The sequence below is a fragment of the Megalobrama amblycephala genome, linkage group LG19, assembly GCF_018812025.1.
Source record: "Megalobrama amblycephala isolate DHTTF-2021 linkage group LG19, ASM1881202v1, whole genome shotgun sequence".
NCBI classification, from domain to species: domain Eukaryota; kingdom Metazoa; phylum Chordata; class Actinopteri; order Cypriniformes; family Xenocyprididae; genus Megalobrama; species Megalobrama amblycephala.
In genome coordinates this window covers 5,682,290-5,709,919 of record NC_063062.1, presented here as the reverse complement: position 1 = coordinate 5,709,919, position 27,630 = coordinate 5,682,290, and the positions used below count along the sequence as shown (strand labels likewise).

General features: G+C 36.9%; 2 protein-coding genes across 4 annotated transcripts in view; both read right to left on the bottom strand.

Annotated features, from left to right (window-relative positions):
• Positions 1–2,194: 2,194 nt before the first annotated feature.
• On the bottom strand, positions 2,195–11,950 carry qpctla (glutaminyl-peptide cyclotransferase-like a). The gene is made up of 7 exons (XM_048168957.1): positions 11,024–11,950; positions 9,031–9,177; positions 7,837–8,130; positions 6,107–6,268; positions 5,780–5,879; positions 5,577–5,693; positions 2,195–2,946 (listed from the first exon to the last, which is right to left on the bottom strand). The coding sequence occupies exons 1-7, from the start codon at positions 11,231–11,233 to the stop codon at positions 2,801–2,803; spliced, it is 1,176 nt and encodes a 391-aa protein (XP_048024914.1). The 5' UTR covers positions 11,234–11,950; the 3' UTR covers positions 2,195–2,800.
• Positions 11,951–15,815: 3,865 nt separating this feature from the next.
• sipa1l3 (signal-induced proliferation-associated 1 like 3) overlaps positions 15,816–27,630 on the bottom strand; it is a 96,575-nt gene continuing 84,760 nt past the window's right edge. For all 3 annotated transcript variants that reach the window (XM_048169204.1, XM_048169206.1, XM_048169205.1), the window contains 10 exons: positions 27,151–27,272; positions 26,015–26,127; positions 24,567–25,009; positions 23,045–23,251; positions 22,790–22,952; positions 22,504–22,696; positions 22,260–22,409; positions 20,476–20,602; positions 20,191–20,272; positions 15,816–18,653 (listed from right to left, as the gene is read on the bottom strand). In XM_048169204.1, the coding sequence (XP_048025161.1) occupies positions 18,507–18,653; positions 20,191–20,272; positions 20,476–20,602; positions 22,260–22,409; positions 22,504–22,696; positions 22,790–22,952; positions 23,045–23,251; positions 24,567–25,009; positions 26,015–26,127; positions 27,151–27,272 (1,747 nt within the window). In that variant the 3' untranslated portion in view covers positions 15,816–18,506. The remainder of the gene's footprint in view (positions 18,654–20,190; positions 20,273–20,475; positions 20,603–22,259; positions 22,410–22,503; positions 22,697–22,789; positions 22,953–23,044; positions 23,252–24,566; positions 25,010–26,014; positions 26,128–27,150; positions 27,273–27,630) is intronic.

Here is a 27,630-nt window from a genome sequence, read left to right as displayed (position 1 = left end):
GATGACATTATTTACTCACCCTTCAACCATCAAACATTAAAAGTACATTTAAAAGTGTAAAAGCATCAACAAGGTACTTTCAGCAGGCCATGAAAAAGCGCGGTTCTTTCCACAGCAATAACGGACGGGTTAAATATCACTCTAGTAATATATATCATGCAACATACTGTACGTTGCCTTAATCAAAAATGTTCATTAACATCAGCATTGCGTAATACTATTTCACAGGGATTTCCGTCATACTTACAGATAATAAATTATTACCTGTGAAAACAAACCTTGAACGAGACGTGAGGATTTGAGGAGAAAAACGAGAGATTCTTCGTGCATTCCAGTGAATTATTAATGGGATATATCATTAATTAAATCAGGAGAACAGACCACGAATGTGCAGTATATGTTTTCCTTTCTCACACTATTACAGCGGAATGCAAAGTGAAAAAAGAAAATAATTATGATGAAAAGAATGCAGCGACTGAAAAGAGCTCTTGTCACAGATATTCACAGAAATACCAAGTGTTACGTTATTCTCACGATGTCTTAAAATAAAACGTGAAGGAAAATTGACAGCTCATTCAGTCAAATTGACGGATAAGCTTTATTTCTAGGGCAACCTTGTGATTTGAAATGATTCGTTTCAGTCTTTTTGATTGGAAGTTCCCCAAACCGGAAGTGCAACCCATAAAACGCAGTAGGCTCGTCAGGAATAAGGTGGATAAATCACAGCTGTCTCTGTTGGCCCGGGACTCTGTAAAGAGCAGATCAGGGGAATCTGCTGACGCTTTTTAGCCGTCTATGCGGTTGTGTTTTCTGATGTGCGTTTGGCTGACAGTCTGGCAGAAGTAAGCGAAATGGCTGAAATCACTTACAACACCTTTAATGAAACAGAGCATCAGTACAACTGTCAGCAAATGCCATTTTTTTTATTTTACTATTTGTGTAACTTTTGTAAAGTTTTTAGAAGACATTGAGAATAAGAAAAGTAACCTTTGTGTTCCAGTGCATACTGTAGTTTAGGAAAACAAGTACATTATACTTGTGAAACTAGTGAATTAAGATTTTAACGTTTTTTTTCCATTGTATTTTTCCATTGCTACAAAAACTAAAATAACAAAGGGTTAGTTCACCCAAAAATGAAATTTCTGTCATTAATTACTCACCATCATGTCGTTCTACACCCTTAAGACCTTCGTTCATCTTCAGAACACAAATCAAGATATTTTTGATGAAATCTGAGAGTTTTTTTATCTCCCATAGAAAGCAATGAAATGACCTCATTCAAGGTCCAGAGAAGAAGTAAAGACGTCATTAAAATAGTCAACATGACTACAGTGGTTGAACCTTAATGTTATGAAGCGACGAGAATACTTTTTGTGCACAAAAACAAAACAAAAAATAACAACTTTATTCAACAATTTGAACTATTGTCATACGTAGTTGACGCAGTGAAGCAGCACGACGCATACATGTGATGCTGAAGCAGGAGCCGGCCAATAATGAGCCGGCGTTCGTACGTTAACACGGAATCGCTGCACTGCGTTCACTGCATCAACAGCATAGGAGACTGACAAGAAACTGTTGAATAAAGTCATTATTTTTGTTTTGTTTTTGTGCACAAAAAGTGTTCTTGTCGCTTCATAACATTAAGGTTGAAGCACTGCAGTCATGTTGACTATTTTAACTTTGTCTTTACTATTGCTTCGATTAATAATAAAAAATAAAAAATCTAAGTTTTTTTTTTTTTTTTTTCCAAAAATTGATTTCATCAAAAATATCTTAATTTGTGATCCGAAGATGAACGACGGTCTTACAGGTTTGGAACGACATGAGGGTGAGTCATTAATGACAGAAATTTAATTTTTGGGTGAACTAACCCTTTAAGATGGCATGAAATAAAATATAAATTCACCCCATCTATTTTCTAAATGGATGTTATTGATCTCTTATTGATCCCATTTCTTACAATTGACTGTAAACTCACATTCAATTTTCAATTAACAACCAATGGATTGAATCAAGTCCCACCCTACATTTCTTTTTCTGTAATCCGTTTCACTCGGATATACGTTACAGTACAGAAGAAAAGATATATCGCTACTTAGTTTTTGTGGTCCAAAAGAATTGCATATCAATACAGCAGCAGACTTTGTTTAATTGGCTGTAACTCAACAACGACAAAATTTAAGAGACTCTGTTCCAGTGTTTCCTTAAGTTTATTACGAATATCCATCAGACCCTTCGCTTGGTCTTTTGGTTGATAATGGTAACAACTTAACTAAAGAATGTAAAAAATAAGATCTCTCCATCAGGTCACATGACATTCTACTCACAGATTCTTAAAACAAGTGTCTCTCAATGTCTTGTGTACTGGACCTTCTTGTAAAGTGCACCGCCACTGGCCCCAACACAGCTTGAATGCAAAAGTGTAGTTCATCAATAGCACATACTGTGCAAATTATGATTAATGAACTAAAAACAGTCATTAAATGTATTTCATTACCAGTTTTTCATTCTCAGTCAAAAGAACAAAGTCTTTTACCACAATATACAGCTTATACAGCTGCTGTAACATGAGTGTTTGTCCTATTATGAGACATGGCTCTTTTCAGCAGAAAAATATAGTAATATTATCAGTATGTACCATTCACACTCCAAATAAACACATCATTATACTGCATGCGTGTCTCTTTGGTCATTCTGATCTATGGCTCTATTATTATTATTATTAAATCACATTCAACTGTGCTGAACACTGGTCATGTGAGTAAACATCTGCTGTAGGATGATCATTATAGCATGTTTAGAGGCTCAGGTACTCAGCCACAAAGATGGCCAGGATTCTAGTGAGGTTTTCCACCGTGGGCCGGTGCATCCTCTCCTCCGCATCATCCAGCGTGTGCCAGAAAATGGGAAACGGTGTGGGGATCAAGTGTAGCACGGGTACACCTGGTTCAGGGGTACAAACAGGACAAATTTAAAATTAGCTTTATGTTGTTTCGTAAACACTGACTGTTTACGCTGATATGTGCATCACTTTATATACATACACTACCGTTCAAAAGTTTGGGGTCAGCAAGATTTTGAAAGAAGTCTCTTATGCTCACCAAAGGCTGTATTTATGTGATCAAAACACAGAAAAAATGTCATATTGTCAAATATGATTACAATTTAAATTTTTTTCTATTTAAATATATTTTAAAATGTCATTTATTCCTGTGATCAAAGCTGAATTTTCAGCATCATTACTCCAGTCTTCAGTGTCACATGATCCTTCAGAAATCATTCTAATATGCTGATTTGCTGCTCTTTTTTTCATGATTCTTCATGATTTTTTCATGAAAAAGTTTTGTATCATTATAAATGCCTTTACTGTCACTTTTGATCAATTTAAAAGGGTCATGACATGTTTTTCAGATGATTTTAATGTTCCTTGAGGTTCACTTTATCGTTTTTTTTTATTTTATCAACATTATATGCAGAAAAACAATTATTTTCAACCTTTATTCTGTCCCTCTGTCTGAAATTATCCGTTTTAAGGCACAGCTCCTTTTAAGGCTTGTCAGTAAACAGCCACTGTTATGATTGGCTAACGTCACTACATGGGAAACAGTATCAACGCTCACTCGCTATTGCACACAAGTGTTTTGAAAATATTATTATCCATTTAAACCATAATTTAAAGACAAAGCATTATGAAATCATTTACTTGAAGTTTGTGATGAAGCTACTGTCAGATCCAATAGAGTTGCTGCTTCATCTCACAACAAAAGTTTCTTTGCGAACTCTCCATTACACTGTGCCTCGTTTACAAAAAAAAATGCTCCGAACAAACATATAATCCTCTGATGTGATCTGAATCTACTTGTATCAGACACTGGGATCCTTCTGAAGTCTGTACAGAGACTCAAAGGAGCCGTTTAAACTGGACGAGTCAAAGCGAACACTCTTTCATTTGTCCTGTTGTCGACAGACTCAAGTGTGTGGAGTGTGTCAGAAACTGAGCGCACATCTGTATACTGTATCATGTTTAATATGCGAATGTCAGTCGTTAAGCGACTGAATGCCAGTGGGCGGGGCCTATGATGCAATGATATAAAACTATTCGTCGATGTCTTGCTTTGGAGGCGGTCATATGCAAATGTTTTGCCTGTGCAATGTCACAAATCCCACAATGTCCAAACGAGCAATTTTTGGAGCTTGATTGAAATAAATGCTTTGTTTATAATGAGGAGGACATTTCAAGATATGAAACTTGCAGGATGTTTTAATTGTACAAAGACCTCTTTTATGTCAAAAGATCAAGGCAAATTTCATCATCTTCATAAAACAACAACAACAAAATTCTTACTGACTCCAGGGGCCCGTTTCAGAAAGGAGGTTAAGTGAAAACTCTGAGTATGTTAACCCTGAAATGAGGGAAACTCTGGGTTTTCCGTTTCAGAATGGGAGGTATGTCAAACCCGAGAAAGCAGGGTAAGTCAAGCCCGTTTCTGAAAGAGAGGTAACTTATACTCAGAGTCAGTTACCATGGTAACTTACTCTGTGAACCTAACCTGGTCAGGAGCAGGTTTTCTTCGGTAAACCTAGAGTTTCCTTCGGTCTCCTCGCCCTTTTTAAAGTGCAAGTGATGTTTAAGTAGTTCATTAATTCGTTCACGCTGCAAAATTGCTTTTCTTACTGTGTATTTTTTGTCCTATTTCAAGTACAAATATCTAAAAATTCTTAAATCAAGAAGGATTTTCTATAGAAGAAAATGATAGGCTTAAGCATTTTACTTAAGTAAAATTATCAATATCTGCCAGTGTGGTAATAAAAAAAATCTTAATGCAAATGGAAAACAAGATTATTTGGAGTGTCTATTACTAAGTGCAAATTTACAGTAGACCACCAATGTCAGAGGAGGTTAAAAACATTGCTTATGAATAATGGCTTCAGTGGTGTAAGCAGTAGAGTGTTGGGCGCAAATAATTAACTTGTAATGTGATTGACCGGGTTCGAATCCGCCTTCTGCCGAGCTCGCTATTCTCCTTTTCCCATCACATCAGAAAGGCATTTATTTTCAATAAAAATTAAGAAAATGTTCTAAAAGTGGAAGCAAATTGCCTAACGAGTGTTTAATAACGATAAAATCATTTACACTCTTATTATTGCATCCTGCATTATTTTTTCTTCTTCTTTTTTTGCATGTGGGATACCATGAAAATAAATATTAGTTCAATAACTTACCGTTCTGCCAGTTTTCACCTTTGATATTATAACAGTGATAAGAATTAAACTTGCATTGACTGCGGACGTCATTTTGTCACGTGCTGTTGCCATGGTGAATCGTAATATCGGAGCTCCATTGATGATGGCTTTTCATAGTTGTGGTGCACACGCTTAACTCCGAGTCAACCTACTCAGAGTCGATTGAACTAACTCAATTCAGCTGTTCTGAAACCGAAAGCTCAGAGTTTCCCATCTCAGAGTAAGTCAACTCAGAGTTCAAGTTTTAACTCAGAGTTGGTTGAACCTCCTTATTGAAACGGGCCCCAGAAGTTTGAACAGTAGTGTATATTGTCTGACTGTTTCTATACCTCTGTTTAAGAATGGAATGTGGTCGTCCTGCACTGGACCAAGATAAAAATCCTTCCTGAAGTAACTCTGTTCTGATGGATGAGATGTCAACAAGCCCTGTTTGTGGAGTCTCTTCTCTGAAAGAGACACAGAGAGGAATGCTGACTGTAGAGGTCATGTGTTTGTAGGAAGAAACCCAATCTGGGTTGTTTTTAACTTGTACCTGCTGCGATGAGTCGGTCAAACCATCTTGCTGTGTTATCAAAGTGATTGACAATCAATGGTTCTGGGCCACCAAGCAGGTCCAGCAGGACTAACAGATCCTGGAAGGAAAATAGAGTTTTAACATAAAAAAAACAATAGCAGGGTATTTATTTATTTTTTAACAAGTAATTTTTTGGGTCTAGTGTCACACAATTAGTTAAAATAAGTATTAAATTGGACATGCTAATACTTGCCAATACCCTGAAATAAAATCTAATAAACATTCTTTACCATTAATCATACAGCAATATATATTGCTTTATATATATACCTTTCACAAACTCACCACTGCCTGGAGTAGAGTGGTTTTGGTGGCTCCAGAAGGGTGGGGGGTACGGGCCATAAGTTCAGCCAGATGACGAGAGCCGTAGAGAGAGTCTGTGTCTGTCCATTCCTCAAATGCCTCCTCTCCATCAAAAAACACCAACTGCAATGTCACCGCAGACCTCTGGAGAGAAAGAGATGCTTGATTCAACACAATCTGCTCAGTGATGCAGCACTTTCTTGTTCAAAATGCCAAATGTTTTTAAGCCTTATTCGGACAGGACTAGTTTTCCCAAAAGACTTGTTTCACAGGCGTACTTTGTGATTTCAATCCCGTCCAAATCTGCCATGTCCGTGTTTTTCGCACACAACCTCAGTAAAAATTCCAGATCAAATTACCTACTGTTTTCCGGCTAACTCAACGGTCCTCTGAGAAATCTAATCCCGTCTGAATACAAAAGTCTGTGACTGCTGATATTGTATTATCCTAACACTTCTCCTCAGGTGTTTTTTGACCTACCTAAGCTACCGTTTACGCACCAGTCTTCCACATTCTTTTATTTCAGTTCAATATGGCTGGTATCCAACGAAAATGATGAAATAATAAATAGAGCCAAATTGCATAAACTGCCCATTTTAATATTAGTGTCAAGTAAGTTACTTGTCTAGATTTTTTTAATAAATTTAAATTATATCAATAAATAAAATACATATACACTACCAGTCAAAAGTTTGGAAACATTACTATTTTTAATGTTTTTGAACGAAATCTCTTATGCTCATTAAGGCTGCATTTATTTAATAATAAATACAGAAAAAAGCTGAATTTTCAGCATCATTACTCCAGTCTTCAGTGTCACATGATCCTTCAGAAATCATTGTAATATGCTGATTTATTATCAATGTTGGAAACAGTTGTGCTGATTAATATTATTTTATAATCGGTGATACTTTTTCAGGATTCTTTGATGAATAAAAAGTTTATAAATATCAGCATTTGTTTTAAAATAGAAATCTTTTGTAACAATATACACTAGCGTTCAAAAGTTTGGGGTCAGTAATTTTTTATTTTTTATTTTTAAAGAAATTAATACTTTTATTCAGCACAGATGTGTTAAATTGATAAAAAAATGATAGTAAAGATTTATATTTTGAATAAATGCTGTTCTTTTTAACCTTTTATTCATCAATGAATCCTGAAAAAAGTATCACATGTTCCAAAAAAATATTAAGCAACACAACTGTTTTCAACATTGATAATAACTTAGTATCAAATCAGCATATTAGAATGATTTCTGAAGGATCATGTGACACTGAAGACTGGAGTAATGATGCTGAAAATGCAGCTTTGCATCGCAGAAATAAATTATATTTTAAAGTATATTAAAATAGAAAACCATAATTTTAAACTGTAATTATATTTCACAATATTATTGTTTTTTTCTGTATTTATTATGAAATAAATGCAGCCTTAATGAACACAAGAGACTTCGTTCAAAAACATTAAAAATAGTAATGTTTCCAAATTTTTGACTGGTAGTGTACCTCATTCTGTAATTCCCACATCTAGAAAACGCACACTCCCACCTCTGTAATAAACATGGAGATGTTAGTTCCGTCCATGTCGGTACATTAAATCACAGATGTCAGGTGGTAAAAACTAGCTCAAATGTCGTTTAGAAAACGGGTCCCGTCCGAATAAGGCTTTAGAAAATGTCTAGAAGAACTCTTTTCCTCATGATGGTGCTCTACCTGGTGTTTGAGGGCTTTAAGCTGTGTGTCCAGAGCAGCAGCCAGCTCCAAGATCATGGCACAGGGAATGGCTGAATCACTGGCACCCACAAACACCCGCTTGGGGTTTTTAGGGTCTGCGGGTAAGATCTTTGAGTCATGGTGGCATGCTAGGAGCAGCCTACGAGGAGCCGAGGGGTCCAGCACTGCTAGCACATTGGTAAAGGTCACATCACCCTTCGGGGTGGACGAAACAAAGGAATTCTCCTCCAGCGTCCATCCTGCCGACAGTGAACCCAGCTGGGATAAGATATGCTGTAGTTGAAAGAGGCGAGAGAACTTCAGTAAACTTTAACCCTCATGTTGTGTTCGGGAGGATTTTCCCGTACCCGAAAATGCTAGTTAATGTTATCGCATTGGACTAAATTTACTGACTTTACTTAGTCAGAGTCTAACAACTTCCCCCCAAAAATGTGATAATGTTTGTAATTTTTTTGTGGGTTTTTTTCCACATTGTAACACTTGTGGTGTTCACGGTCAAAAATGACTGGCCTACAAAAAAATTGCGTATAAATCTCTCATCGCTCAGTGAGGCCTACGATCAGTCAGTTTCAAAAATAAATACAAAACCTGTCCTAATTTAAAGAAAACAAGTTGACAAAAAGATTGAATTCATTATTTGGTGATAAAATAGCATAACAAGTGATTTATAAGTGATTTTTCTGCAGTCCGATAATTTTTGACTGGAAACACAACAAGTGTGCCATTTTGTAATTTGTTAAAACATTTTGTTAAAAACATTTGTTAAAGCACACTAGTGTGATAAACACTAAACAGTGCAAATTTATTTTTTTAAATATTTTTTGTAAAACTGACACAAATTATGCTTTTTTCACTCAAAAACTGAGGTACATAAGCTCAGAAAATAAGGCCTACGATCGACCAGTTCCACAAATAAACACAAAACCTGTCCTAAATGAAAGAAAACAAGCTGACAAAAAGATTGAATCCAATATTTGGTGATAAAGTGGCATAAGGAGAGATTTATAAGCAATTTTTTTGCAGGCCAGTCATTTTTTACCAGGAACACCACGAGTGTGATAGAGTTTTCAACACAACACAAGGCTTAAGAAGAAAATATAACCAACAGAAAACAATGTATTTTGCGGTGTTTAGATAGTAGTAGAATATGTATGGTTCAGGTTGTGGCATTACCTGTCGTATGGTCTGACTGCCTGCTGTCCCAGGCACTCGTTCAATTAGGAGGGGCCGCAGGTGAGTCTCCCAGAGCCGATGCCCATCCACCTGTGCTGCAAACTTCTTCACTTGTGCCACAGAGTGTTTACTTGGCTTATGGGAAAGCTGCAGAAAGATTAAGGAAGAGGTGGGCATATGACTATATTTATATTGGCTTAAAAGGATGTCTAATCATCCTCCTAACAGCTCAACCCTAGTTAAACCAATCTGAACCAGCATACAACTTGAGTGTCATACGATAACTTTGCATGCATATCTGATGGAATATGGTGCACAATTTGCTTATTTTATGGTATCACTTTTGGAGTATGGCAGTGTGCCTTCTATGTTTAAAAAGATATTGATGGAAAAAAAGAGATATATACAGTCAAACCAAAAATTATTCAGACATTTTGATATTTTTACTAGTGGGTGCAGGACACTATAGTTCATTTATGTAAGTGAGGATAGCAAAATAAAGTAAACTGTGACATATTATACCCAAAACTTCTTCAGACACTTTGACCTGACCATGTTTTGCTTAAGTGTTATCTGACATAATTAAGATACATTTTTTTCTGACACAGTTTAACTCTGAGATCTGGTCATGTTGTATTACCATTTTTTAAACTATAGTGAATAAACTGTATAATGAATGAAATGTTCAAGGTGTCTGAATGCATTTTGGTTTGACTGTATATATTAGAGTAAAAAAAAAAAAAAGTAGTTCGTTTTTTTGCCAAGAAAAAAGATATACTACAATTATAATTTTCCTTAATATTTTGAATTAGCATTTATTTTTACATTTTCAGTTTTCACTTGAATTTCAGATGCTGTATCATATTAGTGTTTGCCATACATCTCAGAATAGCATTTATTTGAAATACGAACATAAAAGATAAAATTTACATAAAAGAAAAAAAGGTGTGGCCTTTCTGTACACCATAAGCATTGTAGTTTTTCATTTAATATTTATATTTCATGTCATTCTAGCTTTATCTCTATTATTTTTTCATAGTTTTAGTTAATCATTATTTAAAGGATTAGTTCACTTTCAAATGAAAATTTCCTGAATTTACTCACCCCCATGTCATCCAAAATGTTTGTCTTTCTTTCTTCAGTCGAAAATAAATTAAGGTTTTTGAGGAAAACATTCCAGGATTTTTCTCCTTATAGTGGACTTCACTGGAGCCCAAACGGTCGAAGGTCAAAATTACAGTTTACAGCAATTCCAGATGAGAAATAAAGGTCTTATCTAGAGAAACCATCGCTCATTTTCTAAAAAAATAAATAAAAATGATATACATTTTAATCAGATGCTCGTCTTGAACTAGCTCTCTTCTTCTTCTCAATTTGAATTCGGGCAGTTTAGACGCTGTTAAGTGTATCACTGCCCTCCTAAGTTTGAACTAAATTGTCATATACAATATGCTAGTGCAAGTATATAACAATTAGTTCAAACTTTGACCTGTGGAGGGCAGTAATACACTTAGCAGTGTCTACACTGCCGGAATTCTAATAGAGAAGAAGAGAGCTAGTTCATGATGAGCATTTATGGTTAAAACGTACATAATTTTTAAAAAGTTTTTAGAAAATGAGCAATGGTTTATCTAGATAAGACTCTTATTCCTCGTCTGGGATCGTGTAGAACGCTTTGAAGCTGCACTGAAACTGTAATTTTGACCTTCAACCGTTTGGGCTCTATTGAAGTCCGCTATATGAAGAAAAATGTTTTCATCAAAAACCTTAATTTCTTTTCGACTGAAGAAAGAAAGACATGAACATCTTGGATGACATGGGGGTGAGTAAATTATCAGGAAATTTTAATTTGAAAGTGAACTAATCCTTTAATTCAGGAGTAAATAATGACTTCGGGTCTACAAACCCTTAAAATGTGACTGAATGTGTTAGATAAATCATCTCAACATGTCGTTAAGATGCATTCCCATACTTTAGCTCAATGTCAACTCACCCTGTCCCTGATGAGATGTGCAGCATGATGCTGTATTGTGTTGCTGGGCTCTGCAGACAAATACAGCGCCAGAATCATGGCCAGCGACAGCGCGCCGCAGAGACACAGCAACAGCACGCGCACGCGCGCCACTCTCAGCGGATCCCAACCGGCCAGCGCGTGCCCGTTATTGGCGTGCAAAGCTTTGGACCTTCGGCTGGCTCTTGACATTTTGACGTGGCGTTGACTGCTGCTGACTCCCGGTTAAAGATGCTTGAGGCGTGTCCCTCCAGCTTCGGCACTGACCGCACGCCAAAGGACACGTCAGCACTTTTAACCGCCAACTTTGTCCGCTAAACCCTATTGTCACCGTGCAGCGCGCGCTGATGCTGTACAAAACACTAATTTATGGCATTTTAGAGGCTGACAATACTGGTAATGTTTTACACGAGTGTTTTCTATACGAATAATCAGCCTGGGTGTTTCAGGTCCTCTTGAACCAGAGATGACCTTTACTCTACTAAAATTAACGTAACGTACTTTTCCCGTTTAAAACGTCACATTTCAGATGACATAAAGCGGTTTTACCTTGTAAATGAACTTAAATATGGCCAGGAACTTCCTTAATAGCGCTGCACCCTCTTAAGATCAAAAATACGTAAAGTAAACTGTTCATATCCTTCCGTCTGGAGTCTATAGGTGTCTATTAATAATACAATGACTGACTGAAGTCTCTCTGTCAACACTTGAGCTGGACTTCAGCCTCTCTGCTCTAAATCAGTCACCGCTTAGACACATCGGCAGCTTTGAAACTGAAGTCGCTAGATGAACTCTTTTACATGGCGAACTAACAATAGTAGGCTTTTCCTTTGCTGCTGCTTTTATTATGGTTTCTAAAGAGTGTACAGTTTGACTGTGCTTCCGCCATGATGATGTCAGTCTGGCTGAAGGCACCATGTCATCTTAAAGGGACAGGCGACAAATACCACCCGCGATGTTGACTTGCAGCGTGCATGATAATTTTTACATTTTGATCGCTAGTTCTGGGTAGAAACTGATTATATGTAATCTGGAATATACTTATAATCAGACTTGGTATTTTGTTGATTACACGAGTTCAATTATTAATCATAACTGACTTTCATTAATAATCTGCCCAGCACTGTTGAACAAACATGAACAGGATTGCATGATTACAAAGTAAATAAACTTTTAAAGGATTAGTTCACTTTCAAATTAAAATTTCCTGATAATTTACTCACCCCCATGTCATCCAAGATGTTCGTGTCTTTCTTTCTTCAGTCGAAAATAAATTAAGGTTTTTGATGAAAACATTCCAGGATTTTTCTCCATATAGTGGACTTCCATGGCCTGCAGATGGTTGAAGGTCAAAATTACAGTTTATAGCGATCCCAGACGAGGAATAAGGGTCTTATCTAGAGAAACCATCACTCATTTTCTTAAATTTTTTTTTTTAAAAATTATATATGTTTTAACCATAAATTCTCATCTTGAACTAGCTCTCTTCTTCTTTATTTGAATTCCGGCAGTGTAGACACTGCTAAGTGTATTACTGCCCTCCTCAGGTCAAAGTTTGAACTAATTGTTATATACTTGCACTAGCATCTTGTATATGACAATTTAGTTCAAACTTTGACCTGTGGAGGGCAGTGATACACTTAGCATCCTCTACACTGCCATTTATTGTTAAAACGTATATAATTATTTTTTTTTTAATGAGTGGTGGTTTCTCTAGATAAGACTCTTATTCCTCGTCTGGGATCATGTAGAATGCTTTGAAGCTGCAATGAAACTGTAATTTTGACCTTCAATCGTTTGGAGTCCATTGAAGTCCAGTATATGGAGAAAAATCAAAAACCTTAATTTCTTTTCGAATGAAGAAAGACATGAACATCTTGGATGACATAGGGGTGAGTAAATTATCAGGAAATTTTAATGTGAAAGTGAACTAATCCTTTAATTCAGGAGTAAATAATGACAATTTTCAACTTAAATTACGATCAGGAAAATTTTTAATTTGAAAGTGAACTAATCCTTTAACTGAAGCTTCTTTGTGCTGTTTCTTTGATTTAAAAAACTTCAGTATGATAAAATTAAACGGATCACTCATTCTTCATTGGTTTTCTAATTAATGTTGGGCATTAGTGACTTTTAATGGGAAAAATACGAGTCTTGTTGCTGCTGGGGGGGGGAAAGGACTGGTAAAGTCTTAATTATTTTAAACAATGTTTCTTAATTAAAAAAAAAAAAAAAAATTATTGAACATCAAGAACAAAACAAAATATACACCTACAATGGCATTAACAAAAATAGTTAAATGAGTGTTAAGCAAGGCACATATCAGTTAAATAAATCTTAATAAAAGAAAATTACATATATTTCATTAAACAAATAAAAAATAAATTAATAAAATAAAATAAGATGGGGTCTCTTCATTCCTCTTCTAAGAGATCAAGGTCTCTTATTATTCCAGCAAATCTCTGGACCTTTTTCATTTTCATACATTCCAATGATGGAAAGTAATTACAAATAAAGTCTCTTGAATACAGAAAAATAAGGTTTCGTCTTCATACATTTGCATTTATGAATGAAAAATTTTCCCAGAAGCAACATTACATTAATAATTTTTTAAATCTTTTTTTTAATCATCCAACAGCATTCCAAACATAATATGTTTCCTAGCAAAAGTGGGCAGTGAATGAATATTTGTCTCCAACCAATAAGACATATTTTCCCAGAAAATTGAAATTTGAAAACTGTTTCTTACAATAATTTTGACTGATTTACCCTTCTTAATTCAATGATGCCTATTGATGACCAGCAGAAGGAGCCAATGTTGCATTCAAAATGCAAATCTTTTGTTCCACACTTCTTTTATTTTTGTCATTCTTCTGGTTTTTAGGAATAATAGCATCTGTCCCACTTTCTCCATATTACTAACTAGTAATGGTAAGGCCAAGATTCTGAATGTCAAATAGGTGCCATTGTTAATGTTGAAAGTGTTAAGGTTTTGGGTTCCTGATGTCTGAAATCCAAGGATTTCAGAATGAGATGTTTTTGCAGCTTAGTTGCAACAGATAGACTTTTTAGACTATAGATTCCTAATAGTATGACCCACTTCAAGGATTTACTGTCTTAAATGGGACCTGTAATGCCCCTTTTTCAAGATGTAATATAAGTCTCTTGTGTCCCCAGAATGTGTCTGTGAAGTTTCAGCTCAAAATACCCCACAGATAATTTATTATAGCTTGTCAAATTATTTGGGTGTGAGCAAAAACATGCAGTTTTTGTGTGTGTCCCTTTAAATGCAAATGAGCTGCTGCTCCCACTTTCCAGAAGATGGCGGAGCTTTAACAGCTTGTGCTTCGGTTGCTCAACAACAACAAAGCTGGAGAATCTCACGCAGACAAAATGAGGATTGTCAGTAACGGTGTTCAGCCTTACATTGTTCAAACCGGAGTCGACACTGATGGAGAGACTCAGGAAGAAGTTACAACTTTTAGAATGAAACTGGACGTTTCTGAATGGTTAAGGCCCTGATATACTTAAAACAAAGTTCTTTTTCGTTTTTCGTTCAGGGGTAAAACGAAGTTCAAAATGCATGAGCAGTGATATACTGTAATGGAACATCTGACACTGCCCACACTGCTAAGAGCTACGGTAAGATGAATATGCAAATACGTGCTGTACTTTCTTCCCAGTAACAAAATAAACTACAAAAATGAGAAAACAGCATTTTTATAGAAAGCATAAAAAAAGCGTCTGATCATAACAACATTAGTATGTTAGCACGAGCTCTGCAAATTAGCACTCCAGTCACATCACGTATTTATATAGCATATAGAATAGATGTTTATTCAATAGATTGCTTAAAAACAAGCAGCTTTACAGTATCAAACATGAGAAACGGTGTCAGTGCCTTTCATTTTGTATATAAAGCTGAAATCCAGTGTTCATGTTTTCACCTGCAGAGATCTTACCTCAACAAACTCAACAGATCAAATGAGTCAGAGAACATTTCCACGCGAGTGAAGGCGGAGCCTCAGCGCACATCTACTATTACGTTATCGTCACGGACCAATGGTGGCATGAAGGTGTTTTGCAGCTGAAGCGAACTTTTCCTGAAAGTTCGCTTTGGCAAGCCATTTCGAACTTCCAAAAAGAACATAAAACTTTTTTTTAATCCTGATTTTGTTCGAAATGACGTCATATCAGTTTGTTCTTCGATTTCGTTTGAAGTATATCGGGGCCATTAGTGGATAAATTTATGTAGTTGCTGTGGAGTTGATTCAACTCATCCACTAGCATGTGCCATCATGTTAATCTTTTGTGCAAATCCAGCGTTGAATTGATCCTCCTTTGTGAAGCAGTCCGGCGTAAAATGACGGCATGATAACAACACTCTACTACAACAACTCTTCCTCTTCTCTAAAGCAGCCCAATATGGCCTCACCCCCTTTGTTGGGTGTTCTCGGGGGCGGGGTTTATGTAAATTTTGGGGTTTGTGATGTCACCAACCTGGGAAGAGGCTTGTTGTAGCCCCTGCCAGTCATTTGTTGTATCCTTAAAAAGTGATTCTGTAAAAGAAAATATCTCCCTTTGCATTGAACTTTGAGCGTCGTAACTTTGCAGATGTTGTTTATGCTCAAACAGCAACATTACACACTAACTAAAGTTAAAAAGTGAAATCATAATCAACCACCCTTTTAACAGCAATAAAACGTCAATTGCTTGCATCTTTTTTTCAGTATATCATAAATTATTGGTGAAATAAAATAACAGTCAAGACTGGTATCATTATGAAATATTTTAATATATTTTTTTTATAAAATAATGAAAACATAATTTACACTTATTAAATGTACACTCATTGATACAACATCCCCAAAGAAACTGAAAGATCGATCAGTTATCAATAGTTAAATCAAGGCATTGGAGCCACTGTTTCATGCATGAAGCTAATGGAAACAGAGACAAAAAAAGATGAATTACAATAGTTAAAAAAAAAGGATAAAATCAGCTTTGTACAAAAGATCATGAATCAAAATATAAAGGACAAACTAAAAAAATACATATATAAACTCAGTACCCTCCAATAATGTTACCAAATCTGTAATCTTGTCATTTTCACCTTGAATTTGTCTTTCCGTATTTATAAAAGGAGCAAACAAACAAAACAAAACAAAAAAAAGAATCTAAATAAATAGTCAAAATATTACACATAAAAATAAACCTTCAAATATTACAGCTGGACTATATAATTTGCCATGATTTAAGAATGCGCAACACAGATGCACATAGATGTTTTCACAAGTATATTACTCATATTTACCCTTTATAAAATAAAAAAGAACAAACTTAATTAAAACACCTCCACCCAACTATCAAACAAGCATACAAACAGAAATCATAAGACAATCCATGGTGTAGATATGACACCCAGTAACCGAGTGAGACACCAAGAGTCTGAAAAACCTCCCGCTTCATTGACAAAAAAACAAAGTCACAGCAATGAGATGAGAATCTGAGAAAACTGATCTAAAAGAGGGAGTGAATGAGCTTATCATAACATTATAATATGTCCAGGGTGACAATGTGTAACTAAAAGCTTCCAACATGTATACAGACTTTCATTTAAAGGGAAAATTCGGTCATCATTTACTCACCCTAGTGTCGTTTCAATCCCATTGTATCGTAAGGAAGTCAAACTATTTGATATTCCACAGAAGAAAGGAAGTCATACAGGTTTGGAACGACACGAGGGTGAGAAAACGATGACAAAATTTTCATTCTTATCCCTTTAAATGTATTTTTTTTTTCCTCATAATAGTGGGGAGAACATGTAACGTCAGCTATCAGCAGTTCAAAGCTTTGTATAAAATCACTGTATGTACAATTACACTACTAAAACAGCTGAAATGAATGATATCAGGTCTATTGTTTGTATCTCTCACCCCATAAATAAAAACCTTTGCGTTTTACAGTGCTCGTTACTGTCCTAGGCGTGTATATAGTTGTCTTTTGTGTGTCTGAGAAGAGCAGAGACATCATATTTTCACTTATAGCTATGATGACTGACTGTCGCAGTGCTTTTGCTGTGTTGTGAATAAATAGGCGAATAGAGATCAGGTCATCGAGAGGGCAGCTTACGGGTCCTGAGAGAGGAGGAGATATTTTTCCAGTCGCATCAGGTTAAAGGGAAGGAGAGAGCTGATATGAGTCGTAAATTACAACACATCGCTGGTCGCAGCTGACCGCTTTTAAGGCAGACATGTACAGAGTAACACGGGGTACATGATAAACCGTATCGGATCCAGCCTGACTGTTATTCCAGTTGCTCTTGACGATTTTCCAGAGCTCGTAACCAACCGCAGTCGTGGATCGTCTTAGTATGTAAACACGATGATCTGTCTAGAAGTTGAAAACAGCCATCTATTGCCAACAGTCGTTTCACCTGATAAACCTGAACTAAATACAAATAGAAAAATAGAGTCTGTATGGAACACAGCTGACTAGGGTTTCTTAGCGTCGGCTTTGCATATACATATACAGTGTCGGAAACTGACAGAACAGCCCAAGTTTACACACAGTGCTATGCCAAAACTATACATAAAAGAGCAAGTGGCATTTCCTGTCACATGACACTGTCACTTAAAGACTGACCGATGTCCGTGCACAGAGGAAACGATCAAAGACTTGGGTGTAACCTCACAGTTTTAGTAGCGGACGCTTTCCGTTAGAAAGCGGTGGTGGCGATTCTCCATCTCTTAACGCGTTTTTGCCGTTATTGCAGTCGCTATCAAGTCTGTGTTGAAGATTTATGGAGGATAAATCAGTTGAGATGAGTTGACTATAAATATGAATACAACAGCGTTTAATGTACCTGCACGTGAGTATGCGATTTATAATTATACGATATTATCTGTGTAGCACTGTACCTCTTCTCACACTTACAGTACCGTGATTTCTCAGGATCTCACACGTGGCTCAAGTGTTTATTTTCTGATTTGTTGATTTGTTTTTTGGCTGTTGAGCTGACTGTGCATTAAATAGGCCTCTCAGTTTTACTGGCTCAAGCTTAGTGTCGACTCGTCGAGTACAAAAATAAATCTACAATGAGAAAATAGTTCCGAAAGTAGTTCGATCAGATGAGGAGCTCGCTCGTTTCAAGGTAGGACTCGTGTGTGTGTGTGTGTGTTAGTTTGTTTAAAAATACATCTGTACCGGCTTTAAGTTAAAGCTTTAAAGTCTCAAGTCGTCAGGCAGACCCGCGTAAACTCTCGGTTTCCCTCCGTCACACTTTCAGAAATCTCACAGGTTCGTGTGTGGTGAGGACGGGCTGGCAGACTTGCCTTATGTGAGGGCGAGCGGGACAGTGGATGTACTGGGCGATAAGAGACTTTGAATTAAATTAGCTAAACATGCCATTTTAGGCAAAGTACAGGTATGTGAAGATCTTCTCTTCTCAAATGAAAGGAAGCGCTCATTTCCTCTCGGGAATGGTAGAGGATAAGAGTTTACTGAACTTGCGGAGCTGTTCACTGGCTGAGTGCGATTCCTCCTGCAGACGCTGGTTGTTCTGCCTCAGATTAGCCATCTCTGCTAATAACACGGCCTTGTCCTGTTTCTCCTGACAGGGAGGGACAGGAAGGAACAGACAAGGGAAAAGGAGGAGAGGAAGAGAGAAGCATGATTATGAAGATGTCATCAAAAACGGCCAAGGTACTATAAAAATCACTTTATTTTCTTTCATTTTTAACTTTTATTGTTTCATTTAAAGGGGTCATGTATTGAGAAATCTTACGATTTTGATATATAAGAGGTCATCGTACTATAAGAATACCTATACCTATAAGTTTCAGAACTGAAAACTTCCTTGTTAGTCCAATAAAAGCTTTTATTGACACCAGGCCCAGCGAACGACTCTAGATAGATGAAACGCCGTCGCCGCAGAAGAAATCAACGCCTACTTCATCAATGCAATGTTAAACCCGCCCACTGGCATGTTAGTTAGTTAGTGAGATGACGAGGAGAGAAGAGCGATACAGAACTAAAAATGACATTACCTTTAAAAGGATCCTAATGCTAGGAATATGGTTATTTAATTTAAACAATGTGAATGTCTCAGTTGAGCTTTATTTATTTGTATTCAGTACATTTCACTGTGGATTCTTGGGTAAATAAATCGCATTTCGGCGCAGGCTTTGCAAACAGACTTGTACCATATGGACTCGACAGTAATGCAACAACATGTAAGTAACTGTGTTAATTCTAATGCCTGATCTGATATATAATGATTCATGCAGTCAGATGTTCTTTGTCTATGCGTCAGTAAATCAAACCAGTGACTAAAAGGTCAACTTCACATGGTTTCTCTTAGTAGGATGAAAATAATCTGTTATTTAAACAGTGAATAAATTATATATGGAAAGCAATCAAAGAACGCTCCCTTTACAATCGCTGGAGCTGTCAATCACTCAGTGACTGAGTCTGACACTGTCTACACTGCACAATGAATCTCTTATTTACATCATGTTTGCACTGTTAGTTATGATGAAAGCATTTGTAAGAGTGCAGAAATCAAGTTGCAATGATGAGATCACTGCATTCGTCTGTCATTGGCTACATGCTCATCGCTGCAACCTTTCATGCGACGGGAGTAGATCTAAATATAATACTACGATTAGTTAATCTTGACAGCTGTAACAGTTAAAACGTAGTAAAAGATTTCAAGAGAGTTTCGCATGTAAAGATGTTAGCCAATACATATGCAAAGATGTTAGCCAATCACAGCAGTGAAGTCTCACAGCAGACACGCCCCTTCCAATGCAGCGTTCAAATCAGAGGGCTAAAATCAGGGTAGAAAATGGCCTTTTATTTCTAAATTGTGATTAATGTAAAAATGGTCGCAAGTTCAGTTGAACTCTGTTGGTAATGGCGGAACTTGCGACCATAGTTGACTTTGGGAAACCCACCCCAGATCGGTTAGTGAATAAAATATAATTTTATGTAATTTGTTATTCTTTCATTTCAATTTAAATGAACATTTTCAAATACTCAACCCCTGTTTTTTTTTTGGTTTTATGTGTTTAAGTACAAAATTACTCAAAACGCCCATCCCTAGTGAACCTGTCCTGCGCTGGTCAGATCTCTCTAATGTAACTCACCTTTTCTAGATCATTGTTCAGCTGTTTCAGCATGACTTCCAGATGATACAGACGCCCAGACAGGTCATTAGGAACCTCTTCACTGCAACACACACAAATTAAAAACAAGTTAAACAAGTATCCTAGCATATAAATTCTCATTTACTCGATCCAAAACTTTATGGGGAATTGCAGAGACAACGTTGTCCCCTTGTTGTAATACTACCGTTAACAAACACTAAAATGCATCCATTCAGAGGAAGAGCAAATATATGTACAGTATATGTGTATGTGTGCGTCTGTCACCTGCTGAAAGTAGGAGTGGTGCGGGGAGTCTGTGGCGTGTGGAAAGGCACCGGGCTGATGACGGGTCTCAGCTCATTGCTGCCCGCGTGAGACTCAGACAATGAGAACAAAGAAACAGCTCTTTGCACTGTAAAAAGAAAAAATCATGCAGTCATAATTAATCATTAAGACCATCAGTGTGATTAGTGACTCTTTAATTCTTTTCATACTACATGGGAATGTTGCAAAGGTAATGTCGATAAACCATACAGAGCCACTGTTTACACTCTTCAGTGGAATCATCCTACAAATGGCATCATCTTTTTATCATTTCCACCACATAAGAAAAAAAAATCATGCTTTGGTAAATCATAATTATGAGTTAATAAATTGAGTCAAAAATCTGAGATCAATCAAAAGTATGAGTCGAACTTGAGGACAAAGTTGAAATTATGAGATAAAAAGTCAAAATTACGACAGTTGATGTTATGAAATAAGAAGTCAATTATGAGATAAAAAGTAAATTATGACAAAGTCAAAATTATGACAGTCATTATTTAAGTCAAAATTATGAAAATAATAAATCATGAAATAAGTCAAAATTATGACTCATTATTATGAGATAAAAAGAAAATTATGACAGTCATTACTGATCAATATAAATTACAAAAGTTGAAATTATAAAATAAGAAGTCATAATTATGAGATAAAAAGTCAGTCAAAATTATGAGTTATTATGAGAAGTCAAAATTACAAAGTTGAAATTATGAAGTCATGAGATAAAAAGTCAAAATTATGACAGTAATAACTGAGAAAAAAACATCTAAATTACAGCAGTTGAAATTATGAAATAAGTCGATTATGATAAAGTAAAAATTATGACTCATAATTATGAGATTTGCTAAATTACAACAAAATTGAAATTATGAAATAAGAAGTCATAATGAGATAAAAAGTCAAAATTAAGAGTCATTATTATGATAAATGTCAAAAATGATGTAATTTATTACTCACCCTCATGTTGTTCCACACCCGTAAGACCTTCGTTAATCTTCAGAACACAAATTAAGATATTTTTGTTGAAATCTGATGACTCCATAGCCAGCAATGACATTTCCTCTCTCAAGATCCATAAAGGTACTAAAAACATATTTGAATCAGTTCATGTGAGTACAGTGGTTCAATATTAATATTATAAAGTGACGAGAATATTTTTGGAGCAAAATAACGACTTATTTAGGTGATGGCCGATTTCAAAACACTGCTTCAGGAAGCTTCGGAGCACAAAAGAATCAGTGTATCGAATCATGATTCAGATCACGTGTCAAACCGCCAAACTGCTGAAATCACGTGACTTTGGCGCTCCGAAACGCTCCAAAGCTTCCTGAAGCAGTGTTTTGAAATCGGCCATCACTATATAAGTCGTTATTTAGTTTTTTTAGCGCACCAAAAATATTCTCGTCGCTTTATAATATTAATATTGAACCACTGTACTCACATGAACTGTTTTAAATATGTTTAATAGTACATTAATGGATCTTGAGAGAGGAAATGTCATTGCTCCCTATGGAGGCCTCACGGAGCCATCGGATTTCAGATATCTTAATTTGTGTTCTGAAGATGAACGAAGGTCTTAAGGGTGTGGAACGACATGAGGGTGAGTAATAAATGACAGAATTTTCATTTTTGGGTGAACTAACCCTTTAATTATCTCATAAATTTGCCATGATTTTTTTTTTTTTATGTGCCAGAAATATCTTAGTTTGACTTATAAACCGTGGCCAGGGTGGCCTGTGGCCTCATACCTTCATATGCTTTGGCTGCATTGACGAGGCTGGACCACTCCAGACCACAGGCAGTGTCAGGAAGGGGCATGAGTCCAGGGTCCAGCCTTCTGAGAGGTGGAACCTTATCCCTCACCTCAGTTAGTGACAACTCTGATGCAGACAACGGTACTGGAAGAGTAAGAAATGAACAGTTTATTCCAATGCCATTAGCAGATAACAGTAAATACATGCCAAATGACTATGACTAGCAAATGACACCCACCTTTCTTACTGGGCATGAGGGCTCCAAGGTTAGTGTTGTGTCCGTGGCGACGAGTAGGCAGCGTGCAAGTGAAGAGAAGGTCACTGGGCGGCACTTGTCCTTCAAAAAGAGGCGTGCTTGCATAACTAGAATCTCTCCGTCCACTGCACAGACTCTCATCTGAGAAAGTACGTTGCAGGGTTCGATGAGGAGACTGTAGAGGAGAACAAACACACAACGCACAAATGAGTCTGAGTCATTGTTGTGTTTATAAACAGTATCCTTTTTAGCATTTGTGTGTGCTCACCGCATCCCGTGATGGTGTGTCCGCGGGGTTGTCCATAATGATGAGCTTTTTCAAGTCGTCTTCAATGGTGCTCTTGTGAGTTCTGCGTGGTGAGCGCAGGTCTCTCAGAGAGGCACGTAACCGGGGCTGTCCGAACACGTTCTTACTGTTCATATCCACCTGCCTGAAAGCACACACAATAATCAAATATTCAAACACGTGATGCATGTTTTTCATAATCACAAATATGAAGATACATTTTATAAACATATGTACTTGTTGCTGTTGCTGTCAGTGGAGGTGCTGCTGGTTGCTGTGATGTTCTCCTCCTGTTGCCATGCACTCTTGCTTTTACTAAATGATTTGGGGGCGGAGCTTGACAGCAGGGCGGAGCCTGACATGGGTGTGACTGTTGAAGATCTGAAAGCCCGGGGTTTATCGGCCACAGCAGGGGTCTTATACCCTTGAGGAGTATAGCAGGCCCTGAATATACACACAGTTAAGATGTTTGGGGTCATTAAGATTTCTTCAATGAATAAGAAGTATCTTCTGCTCACCCAGGCTGCATTTATTTAATCAAAAACACAGCTAAAACAGTAATCTTGTGAAATATTATTACTAGAGATGCACCGATACTAAATTTTTCTCCACCGATACCGATAGCCGATAATTCAAAGTGATATCTGCCGATAGATTGGGGGTTCTGCCTTTTATAACTTCTTTTAAATTAAATTAATAATTAATCATTATATTTTTAATTATTATATTCTGAAAGAAATGCAAATAAAAACGTTATTCTCTCAATTTCATCAACTTTTTTCAGAGTAACTGGTATCAGTTAACAAACACATTACTCAAATTAATATTAACACACATTAACTAAATTCTGAAGATTAAATGATTATTTCTTAACTTTCTGAATGTTATTGTTACTGGTTTCTTAGCATTTTCTTTACACAAAGCACAAAATCAATGCATTCTCCTGCCCTGTATATATCGACAGGATATATCGGCCCTAACTATCGGCCGATAGCCATGATGTGAAAATTTGCTTTTATCGGCCAATACCAATTATTGGCCGATATATTGGTGCATCTCTAATGACAATTTAAAATAACAGTTTTCTCATTTATTTTAAAATGTAATTTATTCCTGTGATGAAAGCTGATTTTTCAGCAACATTACTCTTCAGTCTTCAGTGTCACACGATCCTTCTAAATCATTCTAATATGCTGATTTGCTGCTCAAGAAACATTTCTTATTATTATCAATGTTGAAAACAGTTGTGAAGCTTAATGTTTGTTGAATTCATGATGCTTTTTTCAGGATACTTTGATGAAACGAACATTGAAAAGAACAGCATTTTTGAAAATAGAAATTTTTTGTAACACTGTAAATGTCTTTACTGTCACTTTTGATCAAATGAATGCATCCTTACTGAATAAATGTATTAAAGGGGTCATACGATACTATTTTAAAAGTTCATTATTTTGTTTATTTGTTATTGCAGCTCCTCTTTTTCCAGTCTGTCTGAATGACAATGCTACAATTCACTGAAGCCGCGTCTTCTTTCTTTGTGTATGCTTTTGCATGGGCATTATGCTAATATTTCACATTGTGACAGAGATATTTGAGGAAATAATATCTGGACTTCGATCAAGGTTGTTTTAGGCAGGTGATTAAAAAAAAAAATGATTAAAAAGCATCATGACCCCTTTAATTTCATTATAAAAACAAAAAATCTTACTGTCTCAAACTTTTGAACGGTAGTCTTTACATTTCAGAATAAATACAATACCTTGCTTTGAAGTTGTCAGCATTGGCCGATCCCGGAGGGGGGAATGTGCGTGTGCGGTAGTTCTTGCTTTGACTGGCTGATGCAGCAATGATGGGTGACGACTCCCTGCGACGACCCTCTCCGGCCTCCCTCCCTCCTCCTGACAGCTCCTGTAAGCCGCTGTAGGTAGCAGAGCCATGCAGGGGTTTGTGGGGGGTTCCTGCAAGACTGCGGCTAGGTTTGGCTCCTTTAGTGTTGGGACTTGGCGTGTAGAGAGATGCATCGATGCCACTGTCACTGGACCCTCCCTTGCCCATTAGGTCAGGGTCGGGGTCTGAGGGGTCACTCAGGACACCGGAAACCCCACCTCCCACCCCGTCAAACCAGCGCTCGTCGCTGTGACTGCTGGAAGCATTGCTGGAGAGTGTGTTACTGCTGGAGTGACTGGAATAGTGTGCCTCACCCTGAGAGAGAGAAGAGAGATTAGTACATGAGAGACAAATTAAAGGTGCCCTAGAATTAAAAATTGAATTTATCTTGGCATAGTTGAATAACAAGAGTTCAGTACATGGAAATGACATACAGTGAGTCTCAAACATCATTGTTTCCCCCTTCTTATATAAATTTCATTTGTTTAAAAGACCTCCGAAGAACAGGCGAATCTCAACATAACACCGACTGTTACGTAACAGTCGGGATCATTAATATGTACGCCCCCAATATTTGCATATGCCAGCCCATGTTCAAGGCATTACACAAGGGCAGCCAGTATTAACGTCTGGATCTGTGCACAGCTGAATCATCAGACTAGGTAAGCAAGCAAGAACAACAGCGAAAAATGGCAGACGGAGCAATAATAACTGACATGATCCATGATTACATGATATTTTTAGTGATATTTGTAAATTGTCTTTCTAAATGTTTCGTTAGCATGTTGCTAATGTACTGTTAAATGTGGTTAAAGTTACCAACGTTTATTACTGTATTCACTTCATTTTTTAAACACTTGCAGTCTGTATAATGCATAAACAACTTAATTCTTTATAAATCTCTCCAACAGTGTGTAATGTTAGCTTTAGCCTTGGAGCACTATCAAACTCACTCAGAATCAAATGTAAACATCCAAATAAATACCATACTTACGCGATTAGATATGTTGCATGACAAACACTTTGTAAAGAACAATTTTGAGGGTTATATTAGCTGTGTGAACTTTGTTTATGCTGTTAAAGGCAAGCGCGAGCTCCGTGGGCAGGGAGCGTGAGCATTTAAAGGGGCCGCAGCCTTTAATGATGCCCCAAAATAGGCAGTTAAAAAAATTAATAAAAAAAATTTATGGGGTATTTTGAGCTGAAACTTCACAGACACATTCAGGGGACACCTAAGACTTATATTACATCTTTTAAAAAGACGTTCTACGGCACCTTTAAACATCAGCTGGTTACCATGATCATGAGATGACTGCTCACCTTAGAGTGGCGGTTTGGAGAGTCCTTCCCTGCAACGTCCTGCCGGGTCGGTCTTCTCTGAGCTGAGCCGACTGACACACCTCGCGACGATGCGGGAACATGCCACATGGGCTCTGTCCAACACACAAACACAAAGGGGTGAAGCCCAGTTCACATTGACTCTCACTGAAAATGAATGACTTCTAGTCACTTTGTAACCGGGTGTCAGTGTGAACTTCCTCTTAAGGGTGTTTGCTACTCTTTATTGTGCTTGATATTCAGATGTTTGTTGCGTGTCTCTCAGGCCCTGTTTACACCTGGTGTTAAGATTCATTTTGGTCGATCGGATTACAAGTGGATAATGCTAAATACAGGTGTAAAAAGTGTCTAAAACGTTTTGAGCTTGTCCACTTTCGACCACTTCCAGAGGTAGTCGAAAATACATTCGACCGGATTGCTTTCATATTGTAAACAATCATGTGGTCGAATGTGTTTGAACAGACACAAAAAGACGGCTACTGACTTAATGCGCAAACATTATGGGAAGCGCGCTAGCCAGATGGGATTTAAACTTTGTGCGCCGTGGTCTTGCGGATATCAAGCAGAAACGAAAGCTGCTGCTTTCCATATGTTTTTCCATGGTCTCCGGGAGCGTTCATCTGTAAATTGCGTGAGCTTATTTTGTATATTAGATCGAATGATCTGGAAAAGCCCATACATTTACCCACCCATAGACATAGCATATTCATAGATCTGCATATACTAAATGAGGCAAGGGTGTAGTTACATTCAACCTATTTTAAAAGGCATGAACTAGTTTATTTTCCACAGGAAAAAAACATTTAAATTTGTCATTTTGGTGATAAAAGATGAGTTTTAAGGGATACAATTATTTACTACAGGGGGACTTTTAAGATTTTATAACATTTAAGTTTTTCATCTAATATTTATATTTTATTTCAATAAAGAAAAATATTTTTAATAGTTCAAGTTTTAGTTAACAATAACAATATTGATTAGAGTCAGTCCACCAGTGCAACCCATATTCTGAGTTTATCCAGCAGATGGCAGAGTTCACACAGTTATGGGGCGGTACACAAAAAACATTTACAGCAGTTTTTGTTTAAGGACTGGCGCTCCATTGTGTTTTTGTTTACCTGATTTGTTGCGCTCCATTGTGCTTTCTTGGCTAGTGAAACCAGATGATGATTCTCCACTCGAGACATCGACAGTAACATGTGGGTCAAATGGCTGGAGAGGGCGCTGGACTGACCCAAACCTACACAAACAACAAATATGAACATGTTATTATTCTTACTTGATCATGTTAACCAGCTAAACATTGACCCCTCAAGTTCAGGTTGGCCGACATGTCATTGGAGAACAGGGCTTTGGAGGAAGGACATGTGGTGGAGTTAGCAAAACAGGGCAAATCACTTACAACAGCTTGAAATAATGTTCGCAGAAAACAAGGGATGTGATTTAAATCAGACTTTATTGGTCATATCTGCCAAAAAAGAAAGTTGTCTCAGAGGCAGATAAAGATATTACACTTTAAAGTCGCAAAGAAACTGAAGTACAGTCCAATTTTTTCGTTCATATTGTGATGTACCTCTGTCTGTAATGGATTATTATGA